Source organism: Neospora caninum, chromosome XI (assembly GCF_000208865.1).
Source record: "Neospora caninum Liverpool complete genome, chromosome XI".
NCBI lineage: Eukaryota > Apicomplexa > Conoidasida > Eucoccidiorida > Sarcocystidae > Neospora > Neospora caninum.
The window spans coordinates 4,934,891-4,953,041 of NC_018397.1; the positions used below are offsets into that span (position 1 = coordinate 4,934,891).

General features: G+C 60.8%; 2 protein-coding genes across 2 annotated transcripts in view; one reads left to right on the forward strand and one right to left on the reverse strand.

Moving 5' to 3' along the window:
* Positions 1 to 701: 701 nt before the first annotated feature.
* NCLIV_058930 (conserved hypothetical protein) lies at positions 702 to 12,261 on the forward strand (the record flags this gene model as incomplete). The annotated part of the gene is made up of 4 exons (XM_003885449.1): positions 702 to 5,820; positions 6,375 to 6,522; positions 6,820 to 7,128; positions 7,593 to 12,261. 4 exons carry the CDS (start codon positions 702 to 704, stop codon positions 12,259 to 12,261), a joined length of 10,245 nt encoding a protein of 3,414 aa, XP_003885498.1.
* Positions 12,262 to 14,499: 2,238 nt separating this feature from the next.
* NCLIV_058940 (putative XRN 5'-3' exonuclease N-terminus domain-containing protein) overlaps positions 14,500 to 18,151 on the reverse strand; it is a gene marked incomplete at both ends in the record, with an annotated part of 6,281 nt that continues 2,629 nt past the window's right edge. The window contains one exon of the mRNA XM_003885450.1: positions 14,500 to 18,101. Coding sequence (XP_003885499.1) covers positions 14,500 to 18,101 — 3,602 coding nt within the window. The remainder of the gene's footprint in view (positions 18,102 to 18,151) is intronic.

Consider the following 18,151-nt stretch of genomic DNA (forward strand, 5'->3'; position numbering starts at 1 on the left):
TTCCCGTGCATATGTACGTCAAAAACCTGGAAGTAGCGTGCGACGCAACCTTCCGTGCATCTACCGCCGGCGATGTGCACTGGGCTACCAGCATGCACGAGGCGCATGCACTATGCCGCACATCTTGCTGGAAGCTTACACCAAGCTGGCCTTTCAGGAATGCTAAATCTTTTTTTTCCACCAACTGTCGTCTTTCACTTACCTGTACTTTTCCCAAGTCCTCTCTTTTCATTCCGATCCGCGCCTTCGCGAGGCGACGCGGCCAAGCCTCGCTCTTCCCTCTTAGAACCCGTAGAACACAAGGAAGCACATGCAGCTGCGACTACCGCGCAGAAACACGATTTCACGGCTCTTAATGGACGGAGCAAACTTCCAGCGGACTGCCGTACTCCACTTGGCTTTCCACTCCATCAGTGCAGCTCATCGGACCAGAGCAGGCTACGTAAACAGATTGACGTCGGGCTGGTGGCCCGGTTAAGAGACACCCCAAAGATCACCTTTTCCCGCCTGCTCACTCTCAAGCGCCCCCCTGGACCAGTGAGATCCCCCAGCAGCCACGTTCGTCCGGTTCCCAGTCAGTCGCGCGGTCATTTTTCCCCCGCTTTTTTGCCCACTTCGAACACGCAGCTGTCTTGTCTCTCGTGATCGTCTGTACGTTTTCCCGAGAGGACTGACGGTCCGTCGGTGGCGACTGGGGCGCTATGAGGAGCGCGAAGGGCGCCGGCCCTTCCGCGCAGAGCGGGACTGCGTGTCCGTCATCGATTCCCCCTTCAGTAGCCCCGTTCTTTGCTTCCTGTTCACCTCGCTTTGCGAAGCAACTGACAGACATCAGCCGCCGTCTTTCTCTGCCTCTTTCCACTCTTCAAGTTGAAGCGATTCACCGGCTCCTGGCGCTGGCCCTCGAGAAGGAAAACCAGGCGTTCCCTGCGCATCTCCAGGCTTCCGTCGCCCTGCTTTTCCACACTCTGCGTTCCCCCTGGCAGTTGGCTGACTCGCTCTCGCCCGGTTTATGTACACCCCAAGAGGCTAACTGGGGAGGCGTTTCTGGAGCCAGCAGAGCCCCTTACCTCCAGCAAGCTGCATTTCTGCCGTCTGTCGATGCAGCGGTGGCTCTTGCGGGCTCTTCCGTCTCTATTTTCTCATCGTCCCTGTCCTTTCCAAACACCTCTCGATGTGACGCAGTTTTCGACGCTTTCCCACCTCTCATAGGCGCGCTCATCCACCCTGGGGTGGCCCTCGCCTCCGTTCGCGCCAGCGTTGCCGCTGTGAGGGCTGCGGCGCTCAGCGCCCTCGTCCAGCTCGTGTCTTCCGGCCTCCTTGAGCTCCATCGTGTCACTGATGAGATTCTTGCGAGCGCCGCTGCTCTGGAGCGGGCAAAGGATCCGAGCGCTGAGCCTCCCAAATCGTCGGATTTTTTGATTCGAGTCGATTTGGCTTCAGTTCTCCCCGAAGGCCTGCAGCGGCTGTTCTTCTCCTCGCTCCTGCAGGCGGCCCTCACGGGCCGCCTCGCGGTTCTCCGCTGCTCGGCAGCCTCGTCTGCGGAGCACGTGCCTCCGCTGCACTCTGCTCTCTCTGCGACCAGGCGAGGGAAGACCGGAGAGTGCGAGGTCTTTCCTCCGTCGTGTGCGGTTCTCTCCAACTCCGCGAGTCTCCTCTCGAAGGCGCTCCAGCGTCTCGCCGCCTTCGACGGCCGCGTTGTTCTCTCCATTCTCGAGCCTCTCGGCGATGTTCTTCTCGCGTGCTGCTCTGCTTCGGAGGCTACACAAACTGCCACCGCAACCGAACCGCCGGTTTCCCCCGTTTCTTTCTCCGCCTCGTCTGCTGACGTCTCCCACACACAATGCCTTGAGGGAAGCTCGAAAGTCGAGACAGACGAAAAGATCAAACCGAGCCACGCAGGTCAGCGGTCTGCCTCGCGTCGAGGTCTGCCGCCGCGACAAGAACACGAGGCCCTCGTCGACAAAAATGCCGCTCTGTCTTGCAATGCCCTGGCGCAAGTGCTCGAGTTCTCTTCGAAATCCTTTCGGCACGACGTCCTCGTCCATTTGGCTCTTCCCCTCCTGCGGGACGCCCTGCGGGCATGTGGGGCGCCAGAGTCGCGGTCGCGGGCCCTCGCCGTCGAGCGTCTCTTGGCGGCAGCTGCGGCGTGCGTCGAGGCCGAGGAAAGAAGGCGAACGCATGCACGGCCTGGCCCAGCAGCTTTCGCCTGCCTGCCGACTGTAAAAGTAGCGAGCAACGGGCGCCCCTTGGCGTACCAGCAGCAGAGCGAAGGTTTGCTGGAGGACCACGCCCCGCAGGAGGAGACCAGCGGGAAGGAAACAGCTGAAACGGAAGGAAGACACCAAGCACACACAAACGAAAGAGACGGAAAAGGTGGAGACGCGGGTCGAAGGCGATGTTCAGCGCGGACAGAAAGCGGCTCGGAGGACACTGGAGACGGGGAAGACCGGACGGTGGGGCTTTTACTTCGATTTGTGTTTCAACAGCTGCACACCATTGACCAGCTTTCGGGGTTCCTCACATGCTGGGACGCCGCGCACCGGGTTCTCAAGTCGAGGTGTAGGTACACTCCGAGCGACGACGTGGTGGGCGACCTCAGCAGTCAACTGACGTTTGCACTTCTTCACCGCGCATGTCTCGAGCGTCAGAGTGGGCGAGATGCGACGCTCATTCTGCGTCGTATCGCCGGTCTGGCTGAAGAAGAAGCGAGACGGGAGACGGCGAAGAAGAGCCGCGGGGCTGCGCATGTGGAAAGCAGCGGCGATCGAGATGCGCACCGAGGAGGGTCGCGAAGTGGCGCTCGAGCGGGAACGGAAGGCGTCTGGAGCGTGCGGCTTCTCGCGTTTTCCCTCGGCTGGCTCCTCTGGCAGTTTCCCAGCGAAGAAGAACTTCAGCCGCTTCTGCATGCATGCGCCCATCTCCTCGAGCTCCTCGCCTCGCTCACTGAAGCCCCAGACACGGAGGCAGGAGGCCCTCGAGAGGCTCAAACGGCGATGAACCTGAGTTTGTTCTCTTCGCATCTCGCGCTCCTCGTTCCCCTCCTGAGTCTCCAGCAAACCTGTCCGGCGGACAGTTCGCATCTTCGTCGCATCGCGTCTCTGGTCGACGCGGCGACTCGCGCGGCCCACGCGTGTCTTCAAGGTGGAGCCCATGCCCTTCTCAGCCCCCACACAGATGAGGCATTCCCATTCGAAGCGGACCAGAAGCACGTGAACAGCGACAGATTTTCGGCGGACCCCGACGGGCTGCCGGCTCGCCTCGGGCAAGCTGCAGGCGGGCACCTCGTGGCCTGGCTTTCTGCCACTCTGTGGCTTCACCAGGCCGTCGACAGACCTCTGGTCGAACTCGCCACGCACGCTGGGTATCTCCGACGCGAGTCTTCACCTTCTCCGTCTTGTTCGGCTTCGCCTGCTGCTCATTCGGTTTCGTCGGACGGCGGAGAAGCGGCCAAGTATTTGCTGCCTCTCCAGGGTGGTTCTGCCTCAAGCGGAAGTTTCTTTTCCACGAGTCTGTCGCCTCTGGTGTTTTCGCGCGACCACGGCCTCGTCTCGTTTCTTCTCTCCATTCTCCTGCTCTCCGAATTCCCCCAACACAGAGCCCATGCATGCAAGAGCCTGCTGGCCACGCTCCAGGCGCAGCCCTTGGAGGCGCAGCGGGCCTTGCCGATCTTGCACTTTGCCGCATCGCATCTCCCCGCGCTTCCTCTCCTCGCCGCCCTCAGATCCCGCGCGTTCGCCGCGCTCGGAGACACTCCAGAGAGTCAAAATACCGAGAGAACAGACCCCACGATGACGGTGGCGGGTAGCAAGGAGACGGCCAAGACGTGGAGTCGCGCGGCGGGCGCTCTCGGAGGGCCAGAGGAAGAGAGACAGCAGAAGGGCGGCGAGTCAGAGCTTTCGAGCGAGCGGCTTCACGGGGCTAGCCTGCAACGTGAAGCAGACGCTCTCTGCTCGTCGCTGTGTTCGTGTGCAGCCGTCTCTCCTTCCCGCTTCTTCCATTTTCTTGGCGCGGCGGCTCGAACCCACTGGGGTGCAAACGACGAAGGAAAAGGCGGCGAGGGCGACCCAGAGAGATCGGGGATGTTCTCGGGCTTTGCAGAGGCGGGTAGAGATACACAGGCGAGATGCAGTCGATCTGAAGCAGAGGGACGAACCGAGGTTCTGGTGTCTCTCTGGCGAGTCCAGCAGGTCGCGGTCGTTGCGCTGATCGGTCACGTCCTCGCCGCTCTTCCCGTCGACAAATATCTCGTTCCTCCTGCCTACCGAGCTCTCCTTGATATCTCCGGATACAGCGGACTTCCGCCCGCATCGACTGAGGTTGCTTCTTCCTCTGCGTGTTCTCTCCCTTGTGGAAACGCGTCGGTTTCCCGTCAGAGCTGTCCCCCCTCCTTGGCGCTGTGGGCTCCTCTAGATCCTTCTCGCTTCACCCCTGCTCTCCGAGCCTGCCTTCTCCATCCGCTTCTTACTCGGCTCTTTCTCCTCGGAGACCTGTCGCCCTCAAAACTCCTGTCTCCTTCCGAGGCGTGTGCGAGCTTTCCTCTGTTCACGTTTTGCTGCTCTGCGCCTTCTCTGGCTCCGTTGTCTCCGCCGTCTCCTCTGTCTTCTCTGTCTTCTCTGTCGCGCGGGGGCGCGGCGTCTGTAGACCGTGGCCAGCTAGCTGTGTGCCGAGCGATGCTGCAGGCTGTGCAAGACATCGCGCGCGGCAGCTCCGGCTTCGCGTGCACCGGCACCGCGGCGCCTCTGCTCCAGCATGCGTTGCCGCAGATTCAACTGGCTCTCGAGGCTGAAAGTGTGTCGCTGCGAGCCCAAGCGGTCGACCTGCTTTCTCTCTTTTGCCTCGCTGGCGTGCTGTGTCCAGGCAAAGTGAAGCGTATTCTCGAAAAGAAAAACCTCTTGAATGTTTTCCAACAACCGCCAGAAATCACCCGCGCAGTCGCCGCGTTCCTGCGGTCCTACATCGACTGCCTCCTCCACGCCTCCCGCAGCGACGCAGACTCTTCCTCTTCCGTCTCTTCCTCTTGTGTCGCGTCTGGCCCGCTTTCCGCCGAGGAGGAAGCGAAGCTGCTGGAGGCCTTGGGGCTCATGGAGGAGATTTGCCAGCTGGGTGCGTGCGCACGGGCGCGGAGTCTGGCCTTCCTGGGGGCGAGTCCCTTGGTGCTCGTTCTGTACGATGCAGAGGGACAGCCCGCCGTTCCTGCGGGCGAAGAAGCCGCTCTCCCGACTGCGTTATCGCCGTTCGCGGAGTCGCAGGCGCGGAGCCTCGAAGGGGGATCTTTTCGCCGGTCGGAGAGCTGGAGACACGCCGCACAGCAAGGCGACTCGGGGCGCCTGTCGGACGCAAGTCGCGCGGCTCTTGCGGCCCGCGAGCCGGAGAAGACATCTTCGCTCCCTCTGGCCACTTGCCGCTTCCTCACATCTGCGGGTCTCGCGTCGCTCTTTCTCCTGCCTCTCTCGCTCCCCTCGGTGCGCGGGGCGGCACGCGCGCTCGCCGCAGCGATGCGGAAGGAGCGGAGCCTTCTGGGCCGCCGAAGAGGAGAGGGCGCGGCTCAGACAGGCAGAAGCAAGTGCCTGCAAAAGATCCTGCGACTGCTCCACGAGAAGCGCGGTCGGGCCAGCGGCCAGAAAGCGAGTTCCCACGCGGTGGCCAGCAGAGGTGCGCACCCCGAGGCCGCGGAGCAGATGGACAGCGGGGGAGGACAGACACGCAGCGACCGGGAGGAAGGAGAACCCGCAGGAAGAGGAGGGAATATCGATGGAGAGACCGCGGTCGTCTCCATGGTGCTCCTCGAAGAACACAAAGCCGATCCTCAACGGAAGAAAGGTGAGCTCGGAAGAGAAGCGAGAATCGAAGAAGGTCGGCAAAGAGGAGGAGGAGGGAGAAAGAACCAGGACCGTAAGGAGCCGAGGCAAGGCAGAAAGAAAGCACAGCCACACCACACACACGCACTCTTGATTCTGGATCGCGTCTTGTTCCCGCACCTCGTTCTTCTTTTTGGGCAGGCACGAAGCGTTCTCTCTCGTCTTTCGCTTTGCGTTTGCGTCCGCGATTGACAGCCCATCCACATTCTCCCTCGTGAACGCGGCGAGGCTCGTGTCCTGTCGCGTCTCCCGTTGCGATCCCCTCGCGACCAGGAGCGGTCTCCTGGAAAGTGAACGGGCTTTTTCCTGGCATCAAGGCTTCAGCTGTCGCCCCGCAACGCTTCGTCGAGCGAGAACTGTATAGCGCAAATCGAGAAAATACGAACACCGATGTGGCACATTTTTCATGTAGGTTGCTCAAATCCGCCACTTTTTTATCTCGCCCCTCGCGGTTTGCCCTACCCCGCGGCGGCCTTATCCCGTCCCGCTCTGAGGCTTTTAACGTTGTTTTGACAGGCAATGGCGCAGCCGCTGAGCGCCTGTTGGCCGACCGCCGACGCGCCGCCTTCCTCTCGCAGATCAAGGCCGCGGCCTCGGCCAATCGTCTCCAGCATCCGCTCCTGCTGCCGCTCTTCCCGCGGATGTGGCAGGAACTCCTGATTGAGTAAGGTGCCTCACATATATCCATATCGGTTTATCTATGAGGAGATCTATCAGCCATCTGTGTCTCTGTTTTCAATGTGTCTTCCCGTGTCTATCTGCATCCCTATCTATATGTGTTCCTACCTATATATATATATATATATATATATATATATATATATATGTAGATCTCTCAATCCATGTGTGTCTCTGTGTATGTACTTATCTGTGTCTGTCTATGGTTGCCGCAGTGATCTGTGCGTTTTTCCTCCATTCTCGCTTTTCTTTGTTTCTCCTGGTTCCTCCGTCCCGTTCTCAGATACTTGGATTCTCTTCCGAGCAGCGAGACGCGTTTGGTTTTTTCGAGTGACGGACGGCTAATTGGGCGCGGGAAGAACCGCGCAGGTGTCGACCGCGAGCTCGAGCAGCTTTTCGAGGCGATTGCGCCGTGCCTTTTGAATTCTTCCGCGAAAGTGACGCAGCAACGGCCGCCGCAGTTCTCCGCCTTCACTTCGTTTCTTGCTTCCCTCGCTCTTGTCCACCCTCCCTTGGCGCCGCGAGCTGTACAGACACTCCAGCGGTGCCTTTTTGTCGATGCAGTGGAAGACACCCGAGAGATACCTGACTGGTAAGCCCTACAGGGGAAGGCAGCGGCGGGGAGTGCGTGGGCGTTTGCCTTTGTAAGCAGCGGAGAAAAGACAGAGACTGTCACTTTCCATGCAGGTGCCAATGGATTTGCGTGTCGCGTGGCTCGCTGGAAATCCCGTTCAGGCGTTCGATGGAAGGAAAACAAGACGTGCTGGTGGGCACCTCTGAGCCTGGTGGTGTGATATTTCTGCATGCGCGCACGCATATTCATCGGTGGCCTTATCGAAAAGGCACATCTGTTTATCAAAGATGCGTGCAACAATCCATCTCCTTCGGGCTTGAAATATGTGTAAACACTCAAGGGAACCTTTCCCTTTTTCTTTTACATTTATGATTGTCTTTGCGCCCTTCCCCTTGACTGGTGAAAGGAGCCACTGGAGTATATAGAGGACTGTAGAAGACTGTTCCTCTCTTTCCACTCTGTGCCTCTCCGTCTTTTGTCAGGATCGTCGCGGGGTGCCTCGTCGCGCTCTCGACTCTCCATGGAGCCTCGATAACTGTCCCCGACTTTTTCCCGATCTGCTGCTTCCTTCTTCGTTCGTCTTCCTCCGCGGCGACTCAGGGGACAGTCTACATCGCCGCTGCTGCGCATGCGAGGGCGCAGCCGACCAACAAGTCTGAGCTCTTTCGTCTCCTGCGGCTGTACGTACACCTGGGGAGTCACGCGAGCTGCGAAAGGGGCGAGGCCGCAGCGCGGAGTCGCATCCGAGCGTTGAAGGCGCAGGCCAGACGGCGCGCTGGGGACGCAGAAGATCCTGGGCAGGATCCAGAAGAGAGCCCGCGAGACGAACACCCCAACATGCTTGTCGATGTTTCGGCAGAAGACGTTTCTGAAGCAAACGCGTTGGAGGAATTAGAAGCTGCAATCTGGAGACTCCCTTTGGAGACACTCCCTGCTGGCTGGTTCGTCGGCCTGGCGTGCGTGGCCCGAGTTCTTGCCGAGAACGTCCCGGACCCGACAGTCTTCTTCTCCTTTCTCCACAGCGTCGTGCTGAGGCTGGCCGCCGCCTTCTTTGGCAGGCCGCACAGGACAGGAGCCCCTCGAAACGAAACGGCAAAACAGACACGTCCGCCGGCACATACACTGCACGCTGGTCCGGCTGTTTCGTCTTCTTCGGCCGCGCCTGACACGCCGGTGTCTGTTGCGCTGGTGCCTCTGTCGACGCTGCTGCCTGCGCTTCTGGAGTGCGGAGTTCTGGATCTCAACCAAGTCTGCAGTTTCCTTTCTTCCCTCGTTTCGTTGCTTGCGGCTTCTCCCCCGGACGTCGCTGCCCCGGCCGTCTGCTGGTTCGCCGTCGCGCACCTGATTCGCTCCCTCGCGGATTTCTTGGCTTCTCGCCTGCGCAGCGCCTCGCCCGTGTCTTCGTTCGATTCTGCCTCGTTCTCGCCTCTCTCTTCCTTCCACGCCGTCCGGCGTGCTTCCTCCGCAGCACTCCTCGCGCGAATCGGCGATTCCTTGCTTCGCCTCCACGACTTGCTGCTCGCGTGGTTCGTCTCGCCCAGCTCTCTGGCCGACCGCGCCATGCGCGCACTCGCCGTCGCCGCCCTCGCGGGTGTACCTACACTGCTGCAGAGCCCCGGGAGGGCCAGTGACCAGCCTCGCGACTTCGACCTCTCGACTGCGAACTGGAAGTCTGTTCCGGCGGTCGACGTGTTTCTCCGGCGCGCGCTGGCGCGGCTGCAGAGCGCGGCAGAGAGTGTGCAGGCGTCGAGCGAGGAGTGCGCACAGTTCGAGACGGCGACGCGTGAACGGTTTGCGTTCGAGGACGTGGACGCGCGCCCCGGGGTCGTGGCCGAGGACGGAGAAGCTGAAGACGCGGCCGACGACGGGTGGGGCAGCGAGCAGGCGATTCCGGGCGCAGTTGCGCAGTTTCTTGACCAGCTCGAGACTCCGGCTACGCCCCTCGTTCGGATAAAGAACGCGAGCGAGAAGACGAGTCCGCGCACGGCAGATCCAGAGGGAACGTTGGTGCTGTGTCAGCTGTACTTACAGCTCAGGGCGTCGCTTCGGGGCGGCCTTCGCGGCCCGAGTGCGCGCCTCGTTCTCCCAGAGCATTCTCTCCTGCGGTTCGTATTCGACGAGATTTTCCGTGCAGCTCGCGCAGCGCGTCTGCCGCGCTTCCACGCTCCGCGGGAAAGTTCGAGAGACCCGGACGCGGAGCCTGCGGGGCGCTTGAGAAGGTCTGAATCGCTCGCGTCTGCTTCCGGAGCCGTCATCTGTCCTCCGCAAACGCGCACAGACCACCTGCAGCTCGCCCACCTCGTCGCGCTCCTCGAGGCCCTCGGGGCAGTGCGGCCGCCGCTCCCCGACTGGGGCATGCACGGCCCGCTCGCCCGCCTCTGGTGGATGGCAGTCGCGCGCCTGGAAGAGCTCCAAAGGCCTCGAGAGCCAGGAAAGAGAGGAGACCATCGAGCACCTGCGCGCTCACAGAGTCCACCCCGGCCTGGCTCCCCCAGCGACAGGTGTAGTGAGGAGACAGGCGTTGCGTGTCTGAGGAAAACGCGAGAGGCACGCGAATCAAGCGACGAAGCAGAACGAGAGGGAAGACTTCGGGGTGTCCGCGCGGATGCGAGACACCGCGACGAGGAGATCGAAGCGCTCTGCGCTTTGCAGATCGCCCTCCTGCGCGTCTCCGGCGCTCACGCGTGCAACGCGCCGCTCCTCGCGCAGGCGTGTAGCTCCTGGGCCTTCGCGACGTTTCTGGCGGAAGAGGCGCCGGAAGGCGATCGCGAGCACGAAGGCGTGGAGCCGAAAGAAAAACGGACAGAACGAGAGGAAGACTCCTCGCGGGGAGAAGAGCCGTGGTACGATGCACCGCACAGGCTTGGACGCAGGCCAGAAGCGCCAGAGCGACGTTGGGAGTTGTCAAGAGGACCTGCGTCTTCGCCGTTGCCTTCGCCATTTTCTTCGCCTGCTTCTTCGCAGAAAAAGTCTCCTCTGTCTCGCGCCGTCAAGTTTGTCTTCTTGGCAGAGCTCCCAGCACTTTTCCAGGCCTTGCCGAGAAACGAGGCGATCTGTCTCCTCGCCCACATCTTCACACGCGGCCTCGAGGCGCCCCACCGGGCGCCAAAGTTGTGGGGCGCGGCCCTCTTTGCCCTAAAACGCGTCCTGCTCGCGTTTTTGGAGAGCAGAGACGCCGCGACCTCGCCTCTCGGCGAAGGAAAAGAGGCCCGCTCCCCGCTGTCTCTCCACACAGAGGAGGAGCTGGACGAGACTCTGCGCCAAATTGAGCAACTCCTCGGGCAGTGGCTGTTGCCTGCCTTGCTCGCCCCGGCCTCTGCTGTCGCTTCCAGTGCGGAACGCGAAGCGGAGGCGCGCCCAGGGGAACCCGCAGCAAGCCCTCGCACTGTACAGACACCCGACGGCGAGGGCACGGAACGAGCCATCGGGAAGCGAGGACTGGGAGCGCGAGAGGGGCGCGTTTTGGCGCCGTTCGCCGTCCTCGCTCACCTGGCCGAGGCGCTGGAGGTTCTCCTCGTTGTCAAGAGAGGCAGGAAAAAGACAGGAAAACCTGTGGAGGCAAAAGGCTCGCACGACGCGTCCGAGACGGACACCCTCGAGGGAGTCGCGCACCTCCCTGCTCTCGTTCTTGGATACCTCGTTCTCAAAAAGGTCGTCCCTACTTGGCACTTGCAAGGCCTGCGAGATCGGCTTCTTCTCCCACCGCAAACTCCTTCGCTTTCTGCTTCGCCTGCCGGCAGGGGAAGGACGGGAAAAGCTCTTCCGGGGGAGGGCGAGGCTCTGAACGCGCCGCTTTGCTCGCGCAGAACCTTTTGCCGGGGAGTCTTCGACCGAGAGCTAGTTTCCTTCGCCTTCGTCGCGTCGCTCCTGCCGTGGCCCGAGCAGCTGGAAATCCTTCACGGCATCGTCTGTAGCGTCAGCGTCCACCAGGTGTCTATACACCACGCGGTGAACCTGCTCGTCGCCTTTGCGTTGTACGCGACTGCCCCGCACCTCGCCGTCTTGCTCCTCGATCCGTTTCTCCGTGACGGCGCGAGCGAGGAATCGCGAGCCTTCTCTGCCGGTGGCTTCCCGAGCGAACACGGGGGGGAAAGAGGGAGACAGACTGCAAGGGCGTCACCTCGGAGCCGACCTCGCGTGTACCCTGCCACTGGACATGAAGCTGACGAAGAGCTCTCTCGAGAGACGAAACTCCGAGAACCCGAGTGTCTGTACACTTCCGTCACGGGCATCCGATGGTTAATGGATGAGCGCATAGCGGAGAGAGACCTAGCCGACGCAGCGGCATGTTCTGACCTCTCCGAATCGTCTCCTGGCCCACAACGTCCTGCCTATTCCTCGCCGTTCGTCCCTTTTTCCTGCTCGTCCTGTTTGTCTTCTTGCTCCGTTTCGGCATCGTCGTGCTTCAATTGGGAGGGGGAGGAGACCGTTCATCTTCAGCTGACAATTTCACCGGAAGAGAGCGGTCTTTTCCCGTCTTTCCTTCAAATTCTTCCTCGAGCTTTTCTCGGTGTCCGTGGTTTCTTCTCGTTCCACTTGTCACCGAATCTTCCATACTGGCAGTCGCTTCTTCTGCATGCGCCTAGTCCACGTGCTCTCTCACCTCCGGCGATTTCTGCTCTGTCGCTCCCTCCAACGACTGCCCTCGCCTTCTCCTACGGTCAGCAGGATGCCCTGCTCCTCCTCAGAAGACGAGTAAAACTCTTGCTTCGTCTTCATATCCCTTCTTCTCTTCTTCTTTCTCTCTCTCCCTCTCTGGCACCACCCACCGTCGAAAAACTGTCTTCTTCTTCCCCTTCTTCCCCTTCTTCCTCCTCTTCCTCTTCTTCTGCTTCCCCTTCCTCTTCTTCTCTCATGTCTGTTTTAAGTGGTGAGCAGACGCGAGATGGATCGAGTCTGGAGTCTCTTCTTCGGCTCGCGGCTCCATTTGCGTTGAGAGAATTGCGGATGCTGCTCGTGAAAGCTGCGCGTCTCCAGAAAGACGCAAAGCCCGCGTCCTGCGGGAAGGATCTTGGATCAGGGGAAAAGAGGGGCTCTGGACTCGACGTTTCGCAAAAGAGCGCGAAGCCTGCGGTCGACGTGCCGTGGCTGCTGAACTGCTTCGATGCACTCCTCGCCTCGCCCCCCGTGGCGCAAGTCCTCCAGCTGTAGCTTGAGAGGAAAGCGCCTTGCTGCTGCGGGGTCTTTTCGGAGCAGAGATCGAGGCAACGGAGACAATGGCCAGCATCGTGGAAAACGCCTCTTCCACCAAGGCAGGAAAAACGCTAGCGAGAATGAAGATTATAAGGAGCGAGGAAAGCGTCTCCGCTACCTTTTTGCCCCGTGAGTTCTCAGCGGGTCGAGCTCGACACACATGGAAGCATTTGATCTTGAGCGGCGTTCGGCCTTTCCAACTGCCTCTGCATGCAGCGTTCACCTCTTTCGGTGTCTGTGGCCTGGTTCGTGCATGCAAATCCGTTGCGTCTCAAAAACGGGATACTGTCCACCACCTTAATAAGGCGCTTTCAAGGATGCGGTTCCTCTTCGCACACACAGAGAGGACGCCTCAGAAGACACAGAGGGAAGACACGCAAAAAATCCGTGAGAGAAGCCGCAGCAGGACAGCAGACACGACACGTTGACACGGGTTTCGGGACGCAGGATGCCTGCTCGCGGCCCAAAAGATGTCCTGAGATGTTTCCAGACGCCTTCTCTCTCCTCGCCTGACGGTCCGCCATCCTTTCGGTGTGGCGACGATTCGTCGCGCCGGACACCATGCCGTGCGGCGTCCCCTCTCGGCCTCGCGTAGGTCTTGCGGGTAATTTTGATTCAGAGGATTATAAGCTTCCCCTGAAAACCGCGCCACTGTGGTGCAGACCGTGTGATCTGCATTATCAAAGGTCGTGCTCTTCGCCAGTTTTTACGAGTGTTGGGTTTGATCTTCTGCTGCCACAGCTCTCGATTTCTCAGATGTATGGTGTTTTGCCTTCTCACTTCGAGCCTTACATTGTGGACACGCACACGTGAGGTGAGACGCCGCGACTTCCAGAACGAATCCCGCGTCGACACTGCTGCCGCGGAAAGGCGCGACGCGCCCGTCGGATGAAACACTGGGCGAATGGTAGAATCTTAACGCCTCAGAAGGCGCGTGGTCGTAACACTCTGTATTGTGTAGAGAGAGCCTCCTGCGCTTCTCCCGGAGGCGGGGGACCAGAAAAAACGTAGAAAAACATCGCGAGCGTGAGCGAAGAGGCGAGATTTTTCAAGAAGAGCAGAGGAGCAGAAGTGAGCAGAGGAGCAGAAGTGAGCAGAGGAGCAGAAGTGAGCAGAGGAGCAGAAGTGAGCAGAGGAGCGGAAGTGAGCAGAGCGCTTTGGAGTGTCTTCTCCCATGGGCTCGACACATGAAGTTATCGAGAATCGAGTGGCGCTCGGAGGGAACGCCGGTGGGGAAAAGCGCAGGAAGGGCTTTTAAAAACGAGCGGCCGATTTCTTACAGTCCCAGGTGTTGTACAGAAGAAGGGAGAGAAAGCGAGTCGCACACACAGACCGAGGCGAATTTCGAGAGAAGTGCTGAGTTCGCCCGGTATGCTCCAGTCTCTGAGGAGGAAGGCCTGGGTCTCTCTCTCGGTTGGGGGCGAAACAATCGGCTGACGTATGGACCGAAAAAGCGTTGAAGGGGATCTGCGAGACGTACCATCTCTTTCGAACCTTCCTAGATTTCAACAAAATCCCTTTCTCTGGGGAGCTTCTACACTACGAGATGGACGAAAGTCTAAAAAGAGTCAAATGCTTAGCAGAGTTCTGCTGTACATTCGTTGCCGGTCACCTCTGTGGCGCCCACGAGACACCCAAGTGGCGGCAGGAGACACGTGGACGACTCGAGACAAAAACGCGTTGGAATTGAAACGAGAAAGACAAAAGAGGGAGACCAGACTGCAGTGTAAAGCGCTTCGGGAGAACGCGTTCGGCCTTCCATGCTGAGACACAGGCGCGTTTGGGTGGAAAAACGCGAAAACGATCTCCGCGTGTTCGAGAGACATCCGCCTTTGCAGATTCTAACCCCTTTTCTCCGTTTCACCACTTTCCCTGGTCACGCCTTCGACTTTCACGCCTCTGTCAGAACCGGAGGAAAGAAGATCGAGGCTAGTGGAAGGATGACCACAGTTCCTGCGAGTGCCCCGTCTACGTTTACGTCTCCATCCAGTAATCTCCTCTCTTCCGTAGCAGTCTCTCACCGGAATCCACAGACGCATATAAGATGGAAAAAGATAAACATATGCTAACGCATAACATATATATATATATATATATATGAGTATAAGTAAATGTGGAACATGCAGATGCCCCCTTCTATATGCGTATCGATGTGTCTGTTGCGAATTTTTCTTTCTGCGTCTCTCTGTTTCCATGCTATTTGTTTGCTTTCGCCGAGCGCGCTCCACCCGAAGCATCTTTTGTGCTGTCCCCTCCATGTGTCTCGTCCGCACTCGTGGCTCTTCGCTTTGGGGCGCGTCGCCTCCCTCTCGTGGGTACCTGCGCGTTCTGCTTCAGCCCGCCGGAACCGGCGACTCCGTCCTCGTCTCCTGTTCTCTCAGGAGCGGCTTCTTGGCGTCGCGGCCCTTGCTTCCTCTTGCCTTTCTTCTGTACACTCTGCGCCTGACCCTGTGCGGGTTTGGCCCTTCTGTCTCCGTCGGAGTCTCCACTCGCGGTCAACTTCCCGTTTTCTTTCTCACGGCCGCCAGGCTTCTTCGTCTCGTCCCCCCCGGCAGCTCGTCCTCGCCGTTTTCGCTTGGTCTCGAAAATGCCTGTCGCCTGGCGCCGCGCTTTGCTCTCCGTTTTTGCTTTTGTTTCGGCCGGTACGCCTGCTGCGCTCCTAGAGACCCGCTTCTCCTGAGCGGAACCTCGAGCCGGCACTGCGCGCCTCTTCTGCCCTACCGGTGAGAGCGAAGACGCTGCCGGCGGCCAGAACATGACTGGTTTCCCGATGCGGTTTCGCAGAACGTCTTGGAGAGTCCAGAGCCCCGAATCCATGCGGTCTTCTTCCGATCCCCAGCTTGCTCCCATCTTGTCCGCATACACATCCCCTCGAGCCTCCGGCGTGTCGCCTTCTCTCTCCGCGTGGCTTCCCTGTTCTCTCCCGCCGCCAGAGCCTTGCTCTGTTGGTGTCTCCGTCGGCTCTTCCACCTCGTCCGGCCTCGCATCCCGGCCTTCTCGCTTTTCATCAGGCTGCGAGACGCTGAATTGTCTGCTTGTTCGGCGGCCTCGCCGTGGCTCGAGCGTCGGCGCGCTCTCGCCAGTCTCTGCTTCTCGGCCTTTTTCCCCCGCTCCCTGGCTACCTGCGGCCTCTTTGCTTCTCTCTCCGCGCCGAGCCGCGCGGGCTGCCCCGCGCGCAGCCTCCAACAACCTGGGAATGTCGAGAGGAGGCAGAATCGGCCGGTGCAGCCACGAGGGCAGGGAGGCGGCAGACGCGGCCGAAAGAGCAGACGCGAGAAAGCGGGGATCTGCATGCGCGTCGAGCGCTAACGCGATGGCGTCGCGTTCTCGGCTGTCCAGCCGGGGCTCCAAAGAAGGAGACGTTCGTGACGGAGACGGAGGAGCACACGTGAGAGAGGAAGAACGTGACGAAGACTTTGCGAGCTCAGGATCTGCGGAAGCCGGACGAACATCCATTTCAGAGAAGAGAGAAGAGGGCAACGAAGAAAAAGCAGACGAAGCCTGGGTTGGTAGCGCTGCCGCATCGTGGTCGGTCGCAGACCTTTGGCCTTCTTTTTTGTCTTCTAGGACTTGTTTGAAGTCGAAGCGAAGCGCGTGGAACGGGTGGCTGTCCACGGGAAACCCGTCGGGAAACATGTCGGCGAGTTCACGTTCCCGCGGCAGGTGTCTGTACACCCGAGGGAGGAGCGCGGCGCTGGAGGCGGGGAGAACGGCGAGCAGCTGAGCATAAGGCGAGAATTTGAAGTCTTCCCGAACGCTGGGGAGGGCGACGGACCGCGCGAGAGCCGCCGGATCTAGCCGCGCGAGATCCGAACAGAGCGGAGCGAATTCGTGAGGAAAGAACCACGACCAGCAAGGCTTCGACGTGTGGTAGTAGCGCAGCAGAAAAAACAAACCGGTCACGTAGTCCAGAGCCAGGCGCGCCCGAAAGTCCGCAAACGGCACCGCCCAGGGCGACCGAGATAGATTCGACGCGAACAGCGAACGCGAGGGCGAAGCCGGGCATGCAGCAGACGGACCGTCTCGATTTGCACGGGTCTCTGGCCTTCCGAGGAGCGTGGCAAGAGGAAATTTCGACGTGTAGTAGAGCACGGCGTGAGGGTCGGTGCAGTCGATTTCGCGTCCGTTTTCTCTGGGAGGTGCTCGTGGGGCATTCGCCAGAAGCGGGCGGATTCGGCGCTTCGCCTCGTCCAACAGGTCGTCTCGCCGCGCGTCTTCCCTGTAACCGCAGCTGAGGCCAGCTTGTGCGCGCGCGATGCTCTGCAGGAGCGCAGAGTCGATGTGGCTCTCGAAGTGCGGGCCTTCGTAGAGCGCGAGGATCTGAAACAGCCGGCGGAGCCGCTCGAGGTTGATTTTCGTCTTCAGGGTCAAGTAGCCGCCGAGCGCAGGCAGCGCCGCAGTGTACGTACGGACGAGCGTCGCCAAGCCGCCCTGAAAGATGTCGAGGTGCGGCAGCCCCGGCAAGAAGTCGTTTCCCACGAAGAAGGAGAGAAAGACAAAGTCATCAATGAGGCGCTCAGGGTCGAGGAAACGCCCGTCGCCCAGCACGCGGCGGCCGTCGAGCCAGTGGGTGCTAGCCGGCGCCTTCGGCTTCGAGGCCTGTTCTCGGCGCAGGGCGGGTTCCTTCTCTGTGTGTGAGCCTGCGAGGAAAGGTTTCTCTGGAGAGTCGCGCCTCCCCCCCGCCGCGGGCTCCGGCTGCGGAGTCTGCGGAGAGGCCACGGGGTCTCCGTTGGCGATCGCGCGGCGGAGCCCTGAAAGGAGCTCGCCTCGCAGCGCGTCGACGTCGACGACCTCGAAATCGCGCGAGGTGTACTGGAGGAAGTCGTGCCGCGTCGGAACCAGCAGCGCGCGCTCGCACGCCGCAGAGTCCTCGATCTCCTCTATCTCCTCGCGCGCTCTGCCGCGTTGCCTGCCGCTGGCAAAGAGCGCTGCAGCGCGGTGAGGGTTCACCCGCGCCCTCGCGACCGCCTCTGCATGCGCCTGAGCGCGCGTGCGCTCCAGGCTCGTCTGCCGCTCCCGTAAAATCAACAGATTGGACCGGTGCAGGGACAGCGTGAGCATCAGCAGATCGGCATCCATGCCGTACAGACAGACGCGCCCCGGAAGCGCCACTTGCCCTGCGGCCTCCAGCCCCGAGTTTTCCTGCGCGTCTGGGAGCGACAGAGACAGACGCTCCTCGTTCGACCCCGCGGAAGGAGACTGGTCCGCGTCGCTGGCGAGCGGGCCCCGCTCCGGAGGCCGCCTCTGCGGATCTCCCGGGGGCGGTGGCGAGCCGGCCTCGGCGGCTCGATCTCGAAACTTCGAATGCAAGAACGAGGAAAGAAACAACGGCCGCGCCTCTCGCTGTCTCCGCTCGAGGCGCGACAGCGGGTGGGCCCCATCCTGGCCTTTCTTCTTCGCAGGAAGCGGCGGGATCAGACCTGCGGGGGCGTTGCCGCCCAGAGGCGAGGCGACAGACGGCGCCGGGGCGACGCGAGACAGCGCGGCGCTCGCAGGTTGGCCGTCTGCCTTTTCCGGTTCGCTGTCCTCGCGACTCGGCAACACGATTCGAAGTCCAGGGGGCCGAGCACGCAGCAGCCTTTCTCGCGTGGCCTTCCCTGCGTCTCCCGCTGAGCGCTCGGGGTTTCTGCCCGTCTCGGCCGCCGGCTCAGCCTCAGGAAAAGCAGGAGACGAGACGGAAGAAAGGGAGACAGCTGGGCCGTCGGTGGGGCCTGCGCCGGGGAGGGTGTGGGGGAGCGACTTCGCTTCGGGCCAAGTGCCGAATCGCAGGAGATGGAGAAGCTTGTGTTCGCCTTCTCCTGGGACGGAATGCGTGTTGAGGCACACGCAGTGGAGATGCCGCCAGAGG